The 23,359-nt window shown below is 28.2% G+C and overlaps 1 protein-coding gene across 2 annotated transcripts in view; it reads left to right on the plus strand.

Moving 5' to 3' along the window:
• Positions 1-23,359, plus strand: part of dve (SATB1_N and homeodomain domain-containing protein dve) — a 101,881-nt gene that overhangs the window by 51,701 nt on the left and 26,821 nt on the right. For both annotated transcript variants that reach the window (XM_027342094.2, XM_027342103.2), the window contains exon 3: positions 12,381-12,827. In XM_027342094.2, coding sequence (XP_027197895.1) covers positions 12,381-12,827 — 447 coding nt within the window. The remainder of the gene's footprint in view (positions 1-12,380; positions 12,828-23,359) is intronic.

The raw sequence follows: 23,359 nt of genomic DNA on the forward strand, positions 1-23,359 counted from the left end.
AGAGGAAGGTTAAAATATAATAAAAATCGAGTGAATGGACTGGTTAAGTTAAACATTGAATAAGAATTTTTTTCAAGTTTTTTTTACTGTCCAAAGATTTTAGATAGTAGTTGGATTGGCAATCCTTCATTGTTGGATTGTGTTTTGGTTTTACCAAGGACAAACATCATGATGATGATCAGGCAGTTATTGTTTTAATGTCATTACGTAATTATCGACGTCGATGGTGGTGGTTGTGGTTATGTTTTTTGATGGCGGCATTTTCATATTCCATTTCATTTGTATGGCCACAGATTTTCTTATTTTTTTCTCTGTTTCACAAATATTGCCTCGTTCAAATGAGCCAAATGTTATTTACGATGTACATTCCCTTTTTTTCTTTTTAAAAAAATATTTATTTGGTTTAAATATGACCAACAACGACAACAAAAAAATTGAGTCGCCGCCATCACATTTAAATCTGATAGACATGTATGTTTGTCTTGAAACACATATGTTGCTTATGATATAACCTATGTAGATGATGATGATTGTAGTGGTCAAGTTGCATCCAGATTTATCTATTAGGGCAGCTGTCGGCCTTCTATTCTTAGCAATAATCATTTTTGTTTTGTTTTTTGAATAGATAATTCCAAGTCTCAAACAAATGAATGGTCGATATTCGCTAATAAGCGATCAAGCGACTTGCATCATCACAACCATTCCCCATCATTTAATTGTTTATTGCATTTCATTTATTTCAGTCAAATTCTTTCTTTTTCATACCACAATGATAATAATAATAATAATAATAACCCTTATTCTCGAATGGCTAATTTTTTTCAAATATATGTTTATTATGATTATTGAAATACAAATGAAAGAAAATTGGTTCGAATTTTTATTTGATAGCTAAAAACAACATGAATTATTGGAAAATCTTTTCTTTTGAAGTCTCACAACAAAATTTATCGATTTTGATCCATTTTTTCTTCTTCTTTTGCTTTTGAAAAACAAATTTAAGATAGCCCATTGTTTTTTTATTCTATTTTTTTTTGGACTGCTTTCGGCTTTTCCGATAAGGTTTTAAAGCTTCTTTTTTTAATATTTGGAATCACTAATACACACAAACATACGCACACAATGAGCCATATCATTTGCATGCATATTTATTTTTTCAACGATTCAAGGGGTAGTAATTAGCTACTTTTAATTATGGCAAGATTAGAAAACAAAAAAGACATAACAAAAAAACAATGCTATTAGAATCACTATTCAGAATGTAAAACGATTATCTCACAATTCCTTGTTTTTCCAGCTTTTCAAATGATTTAGATTCAATTTTTTTTTGAAAGAAATTCTTCTCCATTATTATTATTATGTCTTTCGTTGTTATTATTATTTTCGAGATCTTTTTGCGTGAATCTTGTCTTTGCCATATTTTTAATTGCTTTTTAATCGTTTTGCTTGTGGTCGGTCGTTTTTTCCTGTTTATTTGCTTTGATTTAATTTAGTTTTTTGTTTTGCTTTTGTTTATTTTTATCATTTTTGCAAATTGGGTGTTGGTGTTGAATGCCATATTTTATTTTCAATAAATAGATAAATCTTGATGATGAAATTCTTTCTATTATTCAATTTTTTTCTCTTTGAATTCCATCAATTCAAAATTCTTGCATGTCAAGATCGATGCTCTTCAATCAATCAATAAAAAATGAAAAATAAACCTACTGGTAACAAAAATCTTATTTTATTTCAATTTTTTGTCGAAATTTAATCGTTGATTTTTTTCGATGCTTCTTTTCTATTTGTACAGGATCATTTTAATTGCTTTGATTTTTGAAAGCCCATATTTTTTCACTTTATTTTTTTTGGATCACAGAGAATAAAATTAGCTTTTTTTCAATTCTTTTTATATAAATTTTTCAGGCGAAAGTTATTTTTATTAATCGTTATCAACCAATGGTCATTGAATTTCAATTGGCTACTGTCAAGTGCAAACTAATTTTTCTATTTTATTTTCCCTATTTAATAATAACATGAAATCAAGATGAAAAGAAAATTGAATCGATCATTCATCACTGAATAATTTGAGTTTATTACAATTTAAAATCGTAATTTCATTTTTATTTTTGATTTTGATATTTTGGGAACCGCAAACATTTTTTGTATTATTGCAAAAAAACATTTTCTTTTTTCTTATCCATTCATTAAATGCAGAATTTCCTCAGAAAGAATGATTGATATTTGCTTTATTGATTGATCATCATCTGTTTTATATTTACCTAGCATATTCGAGCGGTTCTTGGAACAAGCCTTTTTTCCCCCATCAAACATTCTATAATGTTCAAAGAATCATCATTCTAAAACGTAATCTGTGTGTCAAAAATTACCATTGACAATCTATTATCAAAAATAATATTGTCGCCATCGTCATCACAAGTGGAGAGATTAATTGTTTTCTCTTCGTTTTTTTCTAGGTTTATCAATTACAATTATTTTGCACTCTCCAATGGCTGAATGTTTTCTTTTTTCTTTCCTTTTTTTCTTGTCACTTAGATTCTATTCATTTATTTATATAAACTATGAATGAAAAAAAAGAAAAATAATGATAAAATGGATGAGAATTGTTGAAAATGAATTCCAAAGATGTCTGGGTGTTTGTTTCATTTTTTTTTCGTTTTGTAATTGGTCTTTGGATCTGTGGCCTTTTTAGTTGTCGTCATCATCATCATCGTTTTCGTTTATTAATAATAATAATATTGTTCGCTGCCATGCCGAGCCATGGAGAGCTGTCACAACACTAATCTTTTTTGCTCTTTTTCTCTACTTTGAATGTCATTTTAATTGTCTTTGTTTTCATGATATTTTTTTCGGTTTCATTTGTGCTCTTTACTTATTTCTTGGTTTATGGTTTTTGGTTTGCTTGTCTCAATTGTTAAATACCAGAAAAAAATGTTGGAAAGAAAAGAATGGGGGAATGATAGTGGGTTGGTGATTTTCCCCGTAATTCGATGTGACCAATGATGAATGAAGAATAGCGATGGTTTCCGTTCTTGATTTTAGCTCTTCTGCTCATTCGTTACTAATGCCAACCAAACCAAAGTAAGAGAAAGAATGATTCTTCAAGTGAGCCTACAATACATTCCATTCGTCTATTAAATAGATCAGATTGCAGCATACTGAACACATACACACACACAAACTTTAAGATTCAGAAAACTGGGAGAGTTGAAATAGATTGAGATAGATATTAGATAGATGGATGGATAGATAGATAGATTGTTAGAACGCTAACGAATTTTTTTTCATGAATTAATACATTAATAATTTTTCTTTCCTTTCTCTATCATCTATTGTCTCTATCTTGATTTTTTTCCATCATTTCATTTTATTCTTTATTTTTCTTTTCATTTTTTTTTCTTCTTGTCGTTTCATTTGAAATTTCGATTGATGATTCTTCGAATACGGCCGCGGTTGCCTTGGATCTAATCTTTAACATAACACGACATTTATATATATATAGAATAATGTTTTAGCCTCATTATGAAATGATTGTTCAAATGAAAGCTTGCATGGCTTATTGCCTATTGTTTCAATATTTAGAATCAAAGAATCAAATCAAAGAATGAATGGGGAGTAACAAAAAAAAGAAGAAAATTTAATTCCAGTATTTGAAACAAAATAATGATGATTAAAATAATATTATGGACTGATATGAATGTGGATTGTATTGTATTATTATTTTTCATAAAATCAAAAAGAAAAAAGAATAGCAATGTTTTCGGAAAGTCATCGTTGAGAATGATGATGTATTTGCTGCAGTTCCGTTGGCTGACTGCTCACAATCAGGAACAGAAAGAAAGATTTTGTATTCTTTTCTCTTTCCCTTACAATCAGCATACTTACATTTTCTTTTCAGTTATTATTTCAATGAATATCAATCGTATCAAATTAATTAAAACCAAATCAAAAACTTCAATTCCGTTCACTTTATTCATTGTTTCTATTTTTATTCTCTTGTCTTATGGCTTGTTTTCATTATTTCTTTTTTTCCTTATTTTTGTCATCGAAAAAAAAATCAAATTGTCATCATCATTTCCAATCGATGTTATAATATTTAAGTTTCACATCTTCACTAATCATGATTGCTGTGTGTTCAATATTTTCTTTATTTCTTTTTTGTTTTAGAGTTGTTTAATTATATTCATCCATTACACATTGATTTTTTAATAATTATCGCTCATATTTTGTATTCTAAATAAGGAAGACTATTTTCACCTAAACAGTACCCAAACTTTTTCATGCAAAACATCAAACAACTTTTTTTGTTCGTATTTCATGGTATTTTTTGTTGTTGTTAGATTACCGATTTTCTGTTAAGATTGTTATTATGGTTGCAATATAATTAGATTATACAACATTTATTCGATTATATTGAAATGTCTCGATTGTTATAACCATCATTGATATCACAGAATTTTTATTACAGATTAATTAATCAGATCGAATCCATACTATATCAAATTCATGGATTTTGTTGGTTGGCATTGATTTTGATTGATTAGTTTTTACAATAATCCTTTTGGTCTATTCTTGAGAATAAAAGTATTAAAAAATTGTTCACTTTTTTCCATACTAATTAAAATATTTTCATTCACGAAAGCAAATCGATTCCGGTTCGTGAATGGGAATGAATAAGCAACATAAAAAAGTTCAAGTGTTCAAGTCAGCACTCTTCTTTTGTTCATCGAATGGCTATCATACGATTCATTGGAGAAACCACAATAAGAAAAACGATAACAACAACAACAGCGGAAAAAAAGAATCGTCGAATGCAAGAAGAAGAAAAAAAAATTAATCAATTATTTTTTTCCCTATATTCTCATTTGTAGTCATCATTTTCCGTTCTGAATTTCTTTCTAGCTAACGATAACAATTTTTTTCTCTCGTAACATCTCTGTCTTTGTAGTTTTCATATGTAAGTGGTGGTAGTGATATTCAACTAAAGGACTGAAATATTAATTAATTTTTTTTTAGTTAGTTATTGTTACTTCTGCTCAAATTTACAATGATTTGAAACATTCAATTCATTCGATTAAGATTCCGATTTTTTTTTGATAAGCTAATAAAAAATTTATTCTTCAACTGTATTCATTGTTCTGGAACATATTCAGAAACATAATGATATCATTCCTTCGAATCAATGAGATGTTTCAAAAAGATTTTTTCTCTTTGGTCTGGTGATTTTTTTTCTTATTTTTAACACAATACCATTTGAATCTATTGGCCACACTCTATTATCATCGTCATCGATGAGAAGGTCAATCGAATAGATGTTGTTTAATGTTAGTGACCCACAATAATATTAATAACAATGTTTCTTTGACATGTGACATGACAATAATTTCATATCTCAATTGAATTCCGATGTTTGTATCACATATAATAATAATAATAATAACAAAGGTACCACGGTCCTGATTTTTTTCCTGTCGAGAGATTTTTCTTCATTTAAATGTTGTTAATCAAGTGCAAACTTTGTACGATGGACTTTATTTTTCAAGTTAGCCGCACAAATTAAAATGGTTTTCAATTTCGTTGATGTTTGATTTTCCAAAACACAATTCAATGATGTCGACAATTTTTTCCTCTTCCCAATACCTGTCTATACCTTTTCATCCGAAATTTCAGCATCTAATTCAATCAGAAAAAAATGATGGCAGAATGAAATTTCATTTTGTCTTTTTTGACTATAGTCATATACATTTTTTTACAATTGCTATACAGTTGATAAATGTGCATATGCAAGTGTGTAACAACACTACTTTAGTTCCAATTTATTGGATGACATTCAGCAGAAGCATTTTTACTTCTTGTTCTAGAAGTAGCTTTTTTCAGCACTTTTCACCAATCATTAAAATCATCTCGATTCTTATTTAGTGTATCTGTGTAGAGAACGAAGAAAAAAAATCTTCACTTATTTTTACGATCGAATAATCTTTCAATTGAATCAGGGAATTCGGTCGGAACCAATCGTCACCATTTTTATATCTCACACCTGCTGCCATCCATCATTGATTCTAGTAGTGTGTTTTAGGGCATCATCAATTTTTGTCATTTCGATTGATTTATTTCATTATTTTCAATTTTTCCTGACCAAATAAAATTAATGAAGAAAATTATAATCGAAAAAATGAATTTTGAGTTTACAGAAGTTATGAATGACAGGCAGATAACCCTTAAATATTCTATTTTTGATATGATGACTCAAACTTTTTTTGTCCGATTAATTTGATTCGATTGAGACGAATTGGAATTTAAAACTTTTTTCTTTGTTTTGGATTATTCAACATCAATAGATCATTATTTTGATTCGATTCATGTTATTTTCAATCACCATTTTTATGTTTTTTTTTTATTTTCAGAAAAAAACTATCCAAAGAGGTGTAACGATTTGCTTCGATTATCCTCTAGAGATGGAGAGAGCATTCATTGCATTTTTTACATCATTCTTCAATGCATGTATCAGTGATCAAATTATTATTATCCATTGCTGTGAAGTGAATATTATTGATGTTTGAATCATTATTTTCCACTTTTTCTTCATCTTCACACTATTATAGCTATTTTTGGTTTGTCCAATTGACGGTTTTTAGAATCCGTAAAGAAAAAAGAGAATTCTTTCCATCGGTATAGCTAGTTGTTATTGAATAGTAATAGTTTTACTCATCTTTTATTTTCAACTCACTGTGTATGATGATGATGATCACTTTTTTTCATTTTCACAATCTATTATTGATATACACCGACTGCCGAAAAAGATCGACAGACCGAAAACTCGAAAATGATGATGATGATGTTGAAATGATGTTGATGAACACTAACCGTATCACAGGACTGTTACTATTTCGCTAAGAACATTTACAGAAATTAGACTAAATAAACTTTTTCTTTCATTGAATATAAAAAAACGACAACAACTTTTTTCATCCCCCTCTTTTCTTCACTTATACATGTTTGTATTATGACGATGATGTTCCACAAACAACCGAATACAACTGCTAAGGGAGTTTTCTATTTTTTTCATAAATATTACCAATGTTTCATTGAAACTTTCCATTGTTAAGAGTTCCGTTTTTCATCGTTTCATGAGCCTGTAAATCTTTTTTTTTTTCATTTTTATTTTTCTCTCTAGCCGTGCCGCATTTTTTGTTTGTTTCCTTCTTTGCATTAATCTGAGTAGTGTTTGTGTGTGTTGACTTGGCGTCTTCGTCTTCGTTCGATGATTAACGATCTATTGACGGGCTCTTCATATACCCCGAAAAAACCCCATAATATATCCAACATTAGACCAATGATGTTAGAAAATATATCTATAGTCCTTTGGAAACCTTTCAAACTTCATCTCTCATCTCTCTTTTTCTCTATCTTTTTCTCATTCTCACTGACGTTTTGTTGTCGATGTCGACGGTAGCATCGTTTTATCATTTTTCTAATTTCACTATTGTTTTCAATATTTTATTCTTCATGATTCTTTTTTCGATCTCGACAAGTAAACGATGATGATGATGATGACGAAGAGATCTATATGTGGAATAAAAAGCAACAACAATAACAATATAAGATATCGAACAAAATATAAAAAAAAATAGATTGAACACCACCAAACCAAAGCAACAACTACGGCTGTCTATAGAAAGCTATAAGCTATAAAATTTATGAATTATTCTTATCTTGACTTGGAAAGATTTACAGAATTTAGTGACTAGCTTTCACTGCTTTTCTCACTAGCGATGCCGACCGAAGAAACAAAAAAAATAGAAGACAGCGTACCAAAACGATTCTTACGGACGAACTATACTAACATTTTTTGTTTCTCTTCTTCATTTTTTCATTCCCTTTTTTTGGCAGCCCATCGATACGAATAAATGAAAAAAAGAATAGACGAAAAAAATTCATTTATTAATTCTTGTCTCATACTCGATCAACTTGATCGCTCGACCAAACACACACACACACCATGGCTAACAAAAAAGCCAAAATGCGAAAACAAAAACTAAACCGATCTTATATTTACTTCATTGTTCTTATCATCATTGCAGTATTGGTTTTGGTTTGAGATTGGTAAATTCTCTCTTTTGACTGGACCAGATATAAACATGCATCTTTAGCTGTTCAGATTTTTTCACATTCACACATTCGATACGAATTATTTTTCTATTCGTGTCTTATCGAAGGCCAAAAATCCATATTTAACGTCGTATTTTGTTCTTGTTGTTAGATATACTATTATTCTAGATACATATCTGTTACAGATATTCATTTTTCATATATCTGAATTCGATCATATTTTCGTTTTTTCATTTGATTTATTTGAATGTGATGATAAGTCACATCCGTTATATTGAAATTTCACTTTAATAATGTACTGACTTTTTCTTAAATATCAGATAATAATAATACAATGTTTAAAGATAATCATGATCATCATAGACAACATTAGAAGATTTTTTTCAAGATTGTTTGAATCTGTTAATTACCGATTTAGGCCAATCTCTTTTGTTATTCCATTAGTTTCGCTCACACATTTATCGACTTGCTGAATGTTGAATGTCAAAATATTTTCGGGTAAAAGTTGTTCGGTTTTTTTCGCTGATGGATATTAATTAAAAGGCAACTAATGAGAGAGCTTCTCAATTCCGGTTCTTAACATAAAAACATCATTTTTTCTATTCTTCTTATATGGCTGTTTGAAATCATTGTAAATGGATCCACATTTTTGTTTTCTTTCTTGGATGTCGACACCTGGTCTTATTTTGTTGTTGTTGTTTTTATTTTATTCTTTATTCAATCTTTTACATTCCAACCAAAAAGCTGTCTTTGTTGTTTTTCTTCATTTCTTTTGAAAATCTTTGAGCTCATTGTATATGTCTAAATAATTAACGATTTGTAAATTGAAAAGTTTTGTTTCTTTCCCTCTCTCTTCTTTTCACTGATTTTACTGCCTTTATTTTATTAACTACAGATTCTATATAGCAAAGTAATAATTCTATTTTATCATCCAATTCGATTCAAATTCCATTCATCATTTCATATGTTTCTTTTTTTGCTAAAAATTCTTCCTTTTTTTCACGATTATCAAAGAAAAAAAATTGATTGATCCACAATCTATATATATTTTATATCTGAAATGATCTAGTTATCCATTCAATGTATCAATTCAATCTTTCGTCACCATTACAATAATCATTTTGTTTGTTTGTTGTTTTATTATTATTATTATATAATATAAATGTCTTCATGTGTGATTATTATCAACAGACATTGAATTTTTTTTTCTAGTATGTGTTATGTTTGTGTGTAAAGATTAATGGCTCCCATAATTTTCGGGAGCACGACGGCAACAACAAACTATAGCTGTTAGTTGTTGCTGTCATCGTCAAATATATATGTTGTATGTATGTAGTCGGAATGTTTGTATATATCCTATGTCTGTTGTTGTTGTTGCCGGTTTAATGTTGTTGTTGTCGTTATTGAATAAATGAATGCCCGTAACTCGGGATTTTTCCCGTCTCGCCTTTATTTGTTATGGGGGATATACACACATTCCACTCTTTTTTTTGTCATTTATTCAATTCGGATAAAGAAAGCATAGAAATATAAAAGGGGACTGAAGATAAAGTGAGAAAAAAATGAGCCGTATCTGTAAACAAAACAAAAAAAAAGAAAAAGAAAAAACGGCGGCTACTATTTACACACAATCGGTGTTGATTTAATTATCCGATGAATAATTAGCTCATCATCATCATTATGGCCATCATCACTGTTGTTGATGAATGATTATTAAATAAATGCTTTGTGTCATGAATTTGTCTGAATAATGTTTTCGACGTCCTTAATGCTTATTTTAATATATATAGTTTGGTCGAGCATATTCTTTTTTTGAAGATTGAATGAAATTCATTTGAAGAAAAAAAATCAATGTGATACTGATTTTTCTCTTTCTTTTTTTTCATTTCCTGCTTCTAAATTTTGGTCTTGATTTGTAGAATAAATATGAATTTATCAATTGGAGAAAAAATTGTGATCCCATTTTACCACATTTATCCAATCATTTCATTATTAATGATGTTTTATCAAAAATTTTAAAAAATTAATTTTTTTATTCGTTTTTCTTGTTGTTGCTAAATTTTGACGGAAATGTTTTTTTTTGGTTTGTTTTTCGTTTTCCTCTTTTTTCGGTTATTGAAGACGATTGCATTTTTTTTTGTTGATGCCATAGTCATAAAGTGTGGCTAATTCAACAAACATTCTTGTTGAATTTCGATGACTTTTCTTTGGTTTTTTTATCATGTCTTTTTTTTGATGGATATTAATTGGTTGATTGATAAAAAAAGAAAAAAAAATTCCATTCCATTTCATGTGATTCCATTCCACTAAATGTTGCTTATCATCATCATTGATGGCAACGTTATAATTTTCATATGCATATTTTTTTAAAATAATAATAATAAACGATTTTAATGATGATTATTTGCTTTTTCCTCTCTTGGTTTCGGAAGTTTCAAGCTAACGTTTGAATTAGTAATCATCATCATCATCATCATCATCAGAAAGAATTCTTTGCAGAACAAAATTGACAAGTTTTTCTTTTTTTGCTAAAAAATTCAACTATGAAAAGAAACAACAATCTCAATGTTTGAAATGAAAATAAAACGCATATATTTTAATGGATGTATTTTAAATTAAATTTTTTTGTACTCTTCCCTCTCTGTATCTTTATAAGCATTGATTCTTTTTTCTTTTTTGCTCTAAATAAGATCTGTATGGATGAATTTTTTCTCTCATTCTCTCTTCAAGTACGATTTAAATTGTCATCGCCAAATGCATTTCTTTATTTTATTTTTTGTCATTACTTTTGCCTCAAAACAACAATGACAGCATAGGATTGACAACAACAACAACAATTGTGTAATGCTGATGATGATGATCGCCATCATCATCATGACTGTGATGATGATGATTATGATATTTCTGTTTCAATCTTGTTTGCTTGTCAATGATTATTATTATTATCATTATTGAAACAACATAGTCGACAGACCATACAACATCACCATCATAATCATTGATGATCATCAAAAAAAAGAACAAAGCAAAAAAACCAATCGAGTTACGAAAAAAAAACCATATGGATCGAGGATATAACTGTTTTTTTTTCATTCTTTTTGATACTCAATCTTTTTTTGCCATCAGCAATTGGTAAAAGTATTTTCCATTGGTTATTAGCACTTGTCTAATATGTCTATCGTTTTTTATTTTTTCACTTTCGAACAAATGATAGTTTTTTTTTCATTTGGTCTGTCCGGTTCTATTTACTGTTGGTAGTATTCTTCATGAAATCCACATCTTCTGTTTGTAAAGATGTTACTAATGATGATTAGCACTAACACGCAGACTGATGTATTGAGTTAACGATTAGATTCAAGATTCAAAAGACACACATCCTTGGAAACCGAAATGGATAATAGGAAAAAACATCGGAAAAAATAGTGAAAATCAGCCGTATTGTTGTTCACGATGATGATGTTGACAGTCTTTTATTCTGTTGGTTGATATTTAATGATACTTTTTAGTATCATACACTGATGCAAAATGATTCTATACGTGTACGTTGTTGCTGTTATGATTTTGTTATTTCAGTGGTCGATTGAACGAAATAATAAAGAATAAAGAATCAATGTGTATAAATGTCTATATATATGAATGTTTGAAATATAAAAGTGATGATGAAGTGACACTAATGACAATTTTTCTTTCAATGATCATCCTAATGATGATGATGATGATGATAAAGATGTGATGACGATTCACTAACTAGTACATTTATAACCGTTTACAAATGAATCAAACGAATCTGAATTCACACTATGTATTAGTTGATGATGCCAGATGATGATGATGATAACTTTTCAACAAAAAACAAAACATAAAGATGAAGGAATGGTATCGACCACGAATAAATGATGGACTTTCAGTGATCGCTTTTTATAGCCGATTATAATGATCTCATTCTCAAAATGTCTACTTATTTTTTTTCAATTGTCATTCATTTGTTGTTGCTTTTTTTGCTTGTTCATCCATTCAGTTTAGTATGGAATTCTATTTTTGAATAACATAAATTCAGTGATTCTCTATACTGGCTAATTTTCACTGTTTTTTTCCTATTGGACAATAACGATTTGAAAGGTGAAAAAATCAATATAGCACATGAGTTGACTGATAGATGGCGTGACTAGTTCAAACATATTTTCTTGTTCCTTATCAATCTTTCAATAGTAGAATATTCTGATACAAGTTAAGTAATTGTTTTTTTTTAATTTTTTTATTAATTATTTTAGCTCGTAACACTTTGCCCATTCACTGCATAATTGAACGAATGAATAGCACAATATCGGCAAATGGGTCATCGGGTCCACAACAACAACAACAGCAACAGCAAATAACCGGATCTTGCCATCAGCAATCAACTTCTTCATCATCATCCACACCTCCACCATTAAATGTTAATATTTCCAATCAATCGAATACAAACGATCTCTCACAGATGACCAATCATCCTTCATCGACAAACACATCTGGCATATCTGTTGCTGCATCTAATTCTCCTACAACGGCAGGAATCATATCGAATTCACCTCCATCATCATCAACAACACTTGCATTCGGAAATCTAATAGAACAAGATACCTATGCTATTCTACCATCGACCATTCCATATGCAGACATTATAAGAGCCGTACTTACCAAACTGGGATATGCATCACAAGAAATGGTTGGCGCCAAAGGTAGGTGTCCTTTTTTTCATCATATATCATTACCATGAATAATCATAAACCTAATTAGTGTTGATTTCAAAATATTTTGTTCATTTATTTCTTAGTCTTTCCATTAGATCATGCAATCATTAAGTTTGCGTGAATGAAAAAGAAAAAATTTATTATTGATCAACTGTTGATGATGATGATGATTAGTGTTCTGGCTTTAATTGTCTTTGCTTATAAATCATACTTTCAAAGTTTATTTGAGTACTTCGACTGTTTCAAGTTGACTGTAAAATTTATCGATCACCTTACAAAGCCTAGCAAAGTTGTTTTTTCAGCATTTTAGTTGGAAAATATATACATTAACCATATACAAAAGATATCGTAAAGAATATAACTTTTGATAAATAAGATCATCTATCAATCTATTGATAGATAATGATTGTTTTTGTTTAAATAAACAAAAAAAAATCGTTCGTTCGTTTTTGCACAAATAAATGAATGATTTTCATGTTCCATTTCTTATATGGATAATTGACATCAGAGAAAAAAGAGTCAAAGATCTTTTTTTATTAATGAAACAAATAATAATGAAATAAAAATTACGAAATAAACAAAACATACTTTATACATCCATCATACACAAATGTATTATGTTTTGTCATGTGCGTGTGTATGTGTGTGAACCAAGAACAAATAAGTAAATATCCACCAAATTAAATGAATGAATGAATGAATGCGATATTGGCCCTGATCACACGTGACCAAACATATACCAATGTATTTTTACAGAACCCAATGTTCCATTGTAGCATAAAATGATCTTTCTTTCTTTTTTGTTTCTTTTCGTGTATTGGTTTTCTTTCAAGCTTGATGATAATTATGATGATGATGATGATTCTCTCACAGACCATTACTTCGAATTGGAAGAAATGATGATGGCGACAACCGATTTCAAACATTTTATACAACAATAATAAAAAATATTCTAGTTGACTAATTACGAACTTGAAAAATATGCTATCCTACAGCCCCCTTTTCCAAAACAATATATATCTCGAATACATGGTCCACTTGTTCATCATAATAAGCTCACTTTATATAATTTTGTCTCATTTCATTTTGTTTTCTCAATTTTTTCTTTGAATCATTTTATTATTTTTGGGGTTCTGTATGTGTGACAAGAAGCATAATATTTTTTCTCGCCTATTGCAAAGCAATTGGTTTTTTTTGTTCATAGTTGCATAAAAATCGTTCAATGAATTAAAGTCATTATGAATAAATTCATCATCATCTCTCTATTTTCACTCAGGATCCACTATCTATCCTGTCCACCGTTTTTTGTTTTTTAACTTTTTATTTGATTCATCATAAAAAAGCGAAGCAAAACGTTCAAATCGATTTTTCTTTTCCAGCATAAAGAATTTCGAATAATGAATCATAATAATCATCGGCATCATCAACACTACTACGACCAAACGAAATGAGCCTTTTTTAGGAATCTATAATAAATTCTTGAATTTAACTTTTTTCTTTCTTTCTTTTAATGGATGAGAGGGGAGTATTGAGGTTTGGTATGCTTAGAATTAGATAAATGACAGATATTTATATAAAGGCAGTGTAGCCAACTTTTTATTTCTTAAATTTTATTTCCTTTTTTTGTGACTATGATAATATGTGTGTGTGAGTGAAAGAAGCCGCAACTCAAATTCTGATTAGTCGCCTCTTTTTTTTTGTGTGTGTGTGTATGTATGTTTCGGCAGTTTTGAGTCAAGTCATTGTTATTCAAATAAGACCGTCATAACTGAATAACAAGTTTAAAATTCTTTCTTTTTTTCTTTCAAGTTTTTTTTTCTTCTATAAAAAAATACTTTCATCATGATCATAAACCATGTGTGTAGTTATTTTTTTTGGAGTGACTTAATTTTCGATTGAAAACTGTAATTAGTCATTTACTTTACCTTTTGGTTTTTTTAATTGTTCTAAAATTTCGATTTTTTTATCGAATAAGTAAAATGATCTTCGGTTCATCATAATCATGATTTTAAACCATTTACTATATGCAAAGATTTGACAGTCATCATTATTAATGTTGATAATTCAAGAAAAATAAAAAAAATTTCGGTAGCCAAAATCGATTTTCGACACGAATATTAATCGAAAATCAAGATCGATTAGCGATTTAGTTGAAATCCTTTTTCTATGAACTATTGCTTTAGATGATTCGATCAATGTTTGTTGCCATACACCATAAGGAAAAAGAATAAATTCATTTGGTTCTTCAAGAAAAATACACCATTGATCTATGAGTAATGTGTATTTTTGTGTATGTTGAAATTCATCAAAAATGAATTGAATTAAATAAACCAAGAGAAAAAAAAACATGTGTAAATTAAAGAAAAGAATCGAATGTACTGAAGAAAAAAAAGTAAAAAAAACAGGAGAATAATAAAGAATCATATCAACAAACAGCAAATATAAATGTAGAAAATGAAAGACAAAAGACAAAATAGAACAAATAGACCAAATCACAGATGGAGGTGAATTTCGTTGTTTTCTTTTTTAAACAAGAGAGAATATTCTGTCTTTGAGAATGACTATTATTATTATTAGATGCCTATGATGATCATGATGATGATGACAACGACGGTCATGATATTACAATTATTATATACTAAAATAGTCTGACTTTATTTTTTTTCTAATGAGACTTGGATTTTTTTCATTCTTCGTTTTTTTTCTTTTCTTTATTCTTTCATCAATGATTCTATTGAATTCAGAATCAAAAAAAAAGAGATACACAAGAATCGAAGAAGTAAAAAACGAATGCCGAAGACAGAAAACCAAATGAAACGAAAAATTGAGATGTAAAAATGAAAAGAATGAATATAAAAGAAAGAAAAAGACAAACCAAGCAAATTTGAAACAATGAGATATCGAGAAATAACAAAAAAAAAAAAAAAAATATAGAAACAGGGTGAAATAAAAAGTGGGTGAAAAAAAATCAAAGCAAAAGTGCTTGAAAACTAGAATTTAAACTAATTTCGTTTGCTTACTTGTTTTTATACATTTTTTCATTATTATTATTTTATTCTTTATTCCCTCGGTCTATCGGTCGGTCTTCTGAAACATTGTTATTAATGTATACTTTTTGTATATGTATTGTCCGCTTGTGTTTTTAGTTTGCACACACCACAAAGATTTTTCTTATTTCGAAAAATTCTTCAATACATACAAATACTATGCATGTTTGCCTGATGAACACGACATTTGCTTTCAATTTTTTTTTATTTTGGTTCAGCCTATCTATCTGGATAATATCCTCTTTTTAGTTCCTTCTTTACCCCCCAAAAAATATAGTTATTTTATTCTTTATTCTTGATTTGCCATGTTTTCTCATCCATACATCCATCCATCCATCTATCTATCTATTCATTTGATTCGATTCGATTCATACAGTTGATTCGAATTGAATAAACCGAATGAACAAAACGAAAACAAAAAACGAACGAAAAGAAACGTAAAAGTGAAATCAAAATTTACTTTTTTTTTGTAACATTTCATCTTTGAATTTATCTCACTGGGGACAATTTTCTTTTTCTTTGTCTCTTTTTTCTCTTGTAAGACATGAATGAAAAAAACGAATTATATTCAATAAGAATTCTCTTTGCCTTCATGTTAACTGCCTTGTACAAACACACGAAATATTCTGTATTCACAGGGGTTATGATTACGACTTTTTTCTGTAACCATGAATGAATTTATTGGACTAAGAAATGAAATCGGATAGCAATACTAATTCTCATCAACATAACCATCATCATCATTGAATAGAATCAAATTATCAAAGACAATTAGATGATGAATTCTTTATTCATTCATATTTAAAGCCTTTTTTCATGTTTGGCTAACTGTAATTTTGACATAATCACAATATTGCAATCCAAAATTTTGATGACCAGATTTATACATTTGATAAATAATTTGTTTTTTTATTATTATGATTAAGAAATAAAAGAAATATGAACAACCTTAAAAAATCATTTTGTAATGTGAGATGATATTTTTCATAATAATAATAATGATGAAAATCATTATCATCATGGCCATTTGCTGACATTATGGTTTAATATTCCGTTCCTAGAATCTAATATGATTATGAACAGATAAAGTTGATGAATCCTTGATAGAATTGTTCGGGTTATTAAATTTTTTTTAAATACATAATTTCAAGTACCATTCAGATTATCACCATCATCATTATTATTTATTAGCCGGTAAGATTTTTTTTTTTTGAAGAATTTGTTTCGAAATGAAATTTCATTTTAAAATATGAAACTCATGTGGTCAGTGTCATTCATTCAAGATGTTAAAAGTTTTCCGCTTATAAATATGTTTCATTAATATATTCTTTATATTCACATCTTGCATTCACATATCCAAATTATTCTTTATATTTTAATACTTGTCACAACTGATGCCCAGAGTGATTTTCATTTCAACAAAAAAAAATATGTCGCATATTGCCTGTCAAAGTTCTTAATTATTTCATTCATCATTGATAACTTTCAGCAATGGGAGAAGAAAAAAAAGATTTATTCCTTTCGTTTTATTTTTTTTCACATTTCCTATGATTTTAGCTTCTATAGTGAATTCAGTTACTGGAGAGCTGCCATTGTCGATGAATTTTGCATTAGAGTCTTTTCTATTATCAAAAAAAAAAGAAAAAAAAATTGTTTATTTCATTCTTCATTAAAATTTTAACTTTTTTTATGAATAGAAAAGATGGTGATATGAAGGCGGAAAACGGAGAGAAAAACAAGAAATGAGATGACTAAATAGGTATTTGACAGTTATTAAAAATGTATTTTGCTTCTTTCTTTCTTCTTCTTCTTTTTAGTAGAAAAAGGATATTAGCTAATATGAAAGAAAAAAAGGAAAATAAAATTCAACTTTAAAAAGAGAATTTCATTCACTTTGTTGTCTTGTTTAATAATATTGAAACAACAAACAGTACAAAAATATATTTCGAAATGCTTTTCTTTGTTTTTTTTTTTTGGTAAAATATGAAAAATAGAGAGAAAGAGAGTTTTTAAACTAAAATGCCCTGAATAAATAAATAATCTTAGGAATGGATTTTTGGAATATTTTTCAATTTTTTTTAATGATTGAACATATCTTCGTACCTCGAAGTACACAGGCATTCAAAACATTCGAACAAATATTATTGTATTGTCTAGACATTTTATGTCATGTTTTTGTTGTGGAAAAAAGATTCTTCAACTTATTTTCATTATAATTAAATCTGATTTAATCAATGTTATGACATTGTTGTTTGGTAAAAAATTATTTCATAAACAATTCGATTGATTGTTTTTTTTCAATAACTTGTGGATTCATTTCATTTATTTTGATTTTTTGTTGTTGTTCTAGTATCGGCTGATTGAGTTTGAATAATAATAATAATGATTTGAGATGCCCGAAAAAAGCAATCATCATCAAGTTGATAATCCATGTTTTTTCGGACTGCTATATGTATCTTAGACACACACTCATTATAATCATTCGAGCGCGATGATTATGATGATCAATCTCAATCTTTTTATGTTTCTTTAAATCGATATAAAAGCCAAGTAGTAACTTGTAATCATTATCATCGTCATCACAAATGTATGAAAATTAATTTTACCTGATCACTTTGAAACATTGGCAAATCTAATCGATTTTTTTGAGTTTTTTTTCAAAAAAAAATTTAACAAAAAAGAAATTTACCCAATTCATCAACCATTAAGCTTAATTGCCATTTCATTTGACAATTCGATTCGATTTTGTGAACACAAATCTGATGATTTGAAAAGTTGAGCTGGATTTATGCTAATTTCTTCTCTTTTCTTTTTTCTTTGAATCTGGATATTTTTTCTTCTTGCTTGATCTTTTAATAATTATAACTTTGAACACTATCTAAACGACATTTAGATTGATTACTTTTTAGACAAATTAATCGTATCTATTTACTTGACTTTTTTTTGTCAAAACTATTTGAGTTGCATACAAACATGATCTGCTTGATTTGTTGTTGTTTGTCTTTGAAAAAAAGAAAAATCGAAACTAAATCGAAATCATTTTCATTATTCGAATAATTCGTGTATATAAATTTGGAATTTGGCCAATCAGGAATTTTTTTTTGTTGGTCTCCACTCAAAATTTAAGGATGGCCAAATTATATGAGTAATGATAAAATAAAAGATAAAACCAATGCATAAATGATGACAGGTATCAAAAAAAGAAAAAAACAGTTAAGTGACTCTTCACTTTTGTCGTCGTCCATTTCTATATTTGTTTGTTTGTTAGTGCCATTGAAATTTGATAGATTTTTCTTGCTGATCAATTTTGATTTTTATATATTTTTCAATATTAACTTTTTTTCAATCTCAAATGAAACAAATACATAGTTTGATTTCATTCCAATGAATCTCATCCAAAATAATAACAAGGATATTATAGACAATATCGATAACTTCATAAATCATCCATAAATGATCATGATGATGATCGTTGTCATCATATTTGTATTTACAATCCTTATTTTATTGATTTTTTTATCAACTTTCATTTCGATTCGTTTTTTTCATCTTGATTCTAAAATTAATAATGAAAAAATATATTTCTATTCATTAAAGTGTTTCGTTGAAACAACTTTTTTTTATTTTCACCAATTCTTGATCAAGATCAACCCGAGTATAACTGTATAGCTGTTGTTTTGTTAACACTTGGACAAAATGTTCACTTTTCTCGTATATCTATTATGGCTTATATAAAATTGGTGAGTGGCAGTGGTGTCCACTTTCGGATTTATTAAATTTTTTTCTTTACTTTTCTACTTGAATTAATGGAGGTTCCTTTTTTTCGATTGATGATCTTGATGCTCTTGATGATATTCTTCGCCATTCTTTTTTGGATCCATTTTTTGTTGTCGTTAGAATGAATGTTAGAATTTTTAAGTCAATACAGAATAGCGAAAAAAATTTGATCTATTACGTGAAAATTGGGCTTAATCCGACTTTTCTCCGAAAAAAAATCGAAATCAGAAAAAAATATTTTCACTTCAGGATTTTGTTCTTTTAAAATTCTGAATTTATTCGATTCAAAATATATCAATGATGTTATCATTTAGTGAATACTATAAATTGGCTAGATTCTTTTTCAAACATTGATTTGAGATTTTTTTTTGCATTTAAATCGAAATAAATTGGCATCCATGTTCAATTTTTTTAAAATGAAGAATTCGATTCTCAAATTTCAATTTTTCTTGACATTCATTCGGGTCCATTTCAGGTTTGAAGATAAATTATCTACAATGGTGATGATGATGATAAAACATGATTTTGATTAACACTCAATTTGTTTTGATTTTTTATTTTCACATTCATCCTTTTGATTTTCAAAGTGATCAATTTGTCTTCAAATGTTAATTTATTTTCAGAAAAAAACATTCGATTATATTTTTTGTTTTGTTTTGTTTTCAAGCTAAAAAAACTAATTCTTTCTATTTCTTCATTTGATTAGTATGTCTTGTTGTTGTGTTCTGTTATTTTTATTGTTTCACATCTTGTTTGTTTCAGTTCAATAAATCAAATGCATTTCGGGTAGCTATTTGCAAAAAAAAACCCGAAACATCGATATTCTGTCAATCGGAGCTTTCTCAATCTTTCATTCAACCAATCAAATTGACTATTGATCGAATTTGTGATTTAAGTAAATTTAAATTGATACGATTCATTCAATAAAGCATAAGTAGAGACATTTCTCCCCGTTGGCTTATCTTTTGCTATTCACAAATTGTGTCATAATAATAAGCGACTGAAACAAATCGATTTGCAATTTCCAATTCAAATTAAAACTGAATAGCAACGAAATTAGATAGAAACCAAAATAAAAATCTAGTCCAGTTCCGGTACAATTCTTGATCGATTCATTAATTAGTTTTGATCTTATTTGTTGCTGACTGATTATTGCAATCGGATTGTAGTTCTATTATAAATCTCTACTCAATGAATTTTATTTTCTTCATTATTATTTATCATTTTTGCTTAGAAATCTCATAATTATTACCCCTATAGATGATGGAACAATCAATCGATGTTTTTTGTTTTTGTTTTTGTGTTTGAATTTTTATTTTTCTTCTGTTTTTAGCATTGTGGTTGAAATCAATCGATAAATTCGAATCCTACAATTTCGTGTTTAGAATTCATTTCTCTTTTTATTCGAAATGCTTGGGTTCATCATCATCATCATCATCATCATCTTTATGATAAACTTTTTCTCATATATTTTTCATACAGAGAATACAACAAAATGAACAAATCAATACTAAATTGTCTCGTTCTTTGTTTATGACTTGTTTATTTCTAAAGTTTTACTTTAAAAAAATTATTTTCTCTTCATTAATCGGTATTCATTTCATCGGAATCCTTTTTATCGATTGTTAATTAGTACATAAATTATAATATAATTTTGCCTCACATTCGAGCAATCATTGCCAATTTTTTTCTTCATATCATTTTAATGCAGAAATTCGAATTATATATCGATATAATCATTATTATAATGGTCAAATTGAGATATTCAATTTAGATGATTAGCAATAAACAAATCAATAGAAGGATTCTATATATAAATATCGATTCATTCAATATGGAATTGTTGTTTGTTTTTTCGAATCGAATTCCAACTCAATTTTCTTTCGCTATATTCATCATGATGCATGTTAAGCTGCTGCTAATCTCTTGTTGTTGGACGATCGGATGGTTGATTGGAGTACATTTGCCATCTTTTTTTCTCATCTCATCTCTTCGTTACATTTGTGCATTATTATTATTATTATTTGTATTTAATTTAATGAATTAATGTGGATTAGTTCAATGTTGGAAACACATTAAGATTAATGTTATTACAATCAGTGTGGGGAAAAAACATGCTTCGTGTACATGTAGTTTAATCTTTAAGAATCTCTGGTCTTGTTTTTTCCCTCTCTCGCTCTCTCTTTTTCTTTTTCATTTGATCCACTTTTGGTTTCACTGAAACTATATTCATCTCATCATCGTCTTTGTCGTCAACAGCAAACATACCATTATCGGGCATGTTGGATCAATGCAACTAAAGACCATTTAGTACGATACACTAATACATGATGATACTGAAAGAAATGATACTAATAATGATGAGCTACAGCTTTTTTTTTCTTATGAAAAATAAAAACGAATATCTCATCTCATTTTGATGATGCTAATCGCTCTGTTCCATTGCTTGTGTGTGTGTCGTTTGCCAAATCTTAAAACAAGATCTATTATTTTTTTTTCTCAATGTCGTCATGATGATGATAATGACCGTTTTGTAGTTTATTAATAACATTATATTCTATGTTGTATTCCAGTGTCATTAATATAGACGCATCTTCGTTTTTTTGATTGTTAGTTGGATTCCATAATTCGTGTATTGTTCATTCATTTCAAATTCCATCATTATTCCATCTTTGGCTGGTTTTTTTTGTTGTTGAAATCCGTGCACATTTATAATAACGGTATTAATGATGCCAATGATGATGGCTATATCAGTTTTCTAAATGATTTGAATGATTTAATCGAATCTTTCATTGATTTTTATCAATTATTGTCGTATCATAATAGAATTTGATTTTAATAATAGAAAAAAATTGTTATATGCTACGAATACAATCTGCAAATATTTGTTATTGATTTTTTTAGATGGATTTTCTTTTTTCTTTTTTTTTCTTATTAACAAAATTTGTATTACAATCAATCGGATAACTAATTCTCAATGATTGAGATCATTATCAAACTTGACTCTTAATTACTTTATCTCACGAGAGATAATCAAACTAATATCAACTAAAATGTCCAGCCAGGTTTTTTCTGTTCATCGTTATATTTGTTATATTCGATTAGTTAAATATAACTAACTCGAATTGAAAGAAACAACAAAACATACACAAAAACACAAAAATTTGGAAACTTTTAATTTATTTTCATCAATTCTCATTTACCAGCCGAATAACAACAACAACCAACAACTACATTTGTGTAAATGGTGTGCGTGTATGTTTAATTTGGATTCATTGTTGATTTTTCCTTTTTCTCCTTCCTGTGTTTCTGTTGTTAGTTTGGTTCGCGGTAATGGGATAATAACAACATCAATGATGTTGAGTACAATCGCCGTTTGTATTATTTATTTTCAATGTGTTGATGCACGCTATTGCTATTTGGAATAGATGATGATGATGATCACTTTACTTTTGTTAGACAAGTAAATAATTTTATACAAATGTAAAAACTTTACAAAAGGAGACAACAAGAACAAAACAAAAAAAACGAAACCCAAATGAATCAATATTGATTATTATTTACCTTATCATTTACTTGTTTTATTTTGTCCATTTTGATTATGTTTCAAATGAATTTAGATTTTTTTTTATTTTGTCGATTTGGATTGAAAAAATATCTTGATGACAACTTTGTATTTGTAGTGTGATTGGTCAT

This window comes from Dermatophagoides pteronyssinus, unplaced genomic scaffold (assembly GCF_027571235.1).
Source record: "Dermatophagoides pteronyssinus isolate colony J.1.1.1.1 unplaced genomic scaffold, Derpt_VIB-CSIC_2022.12 sq0002, whole genome shotgun sequence".
Lineage (NCBI taxonomy): Eukaryota > Metazoa > Arthropoda > Arachnida > Sarcoptiformes > Pyroglyphidae > Dermatophagoides > Dermatophagoides pteronyssinus.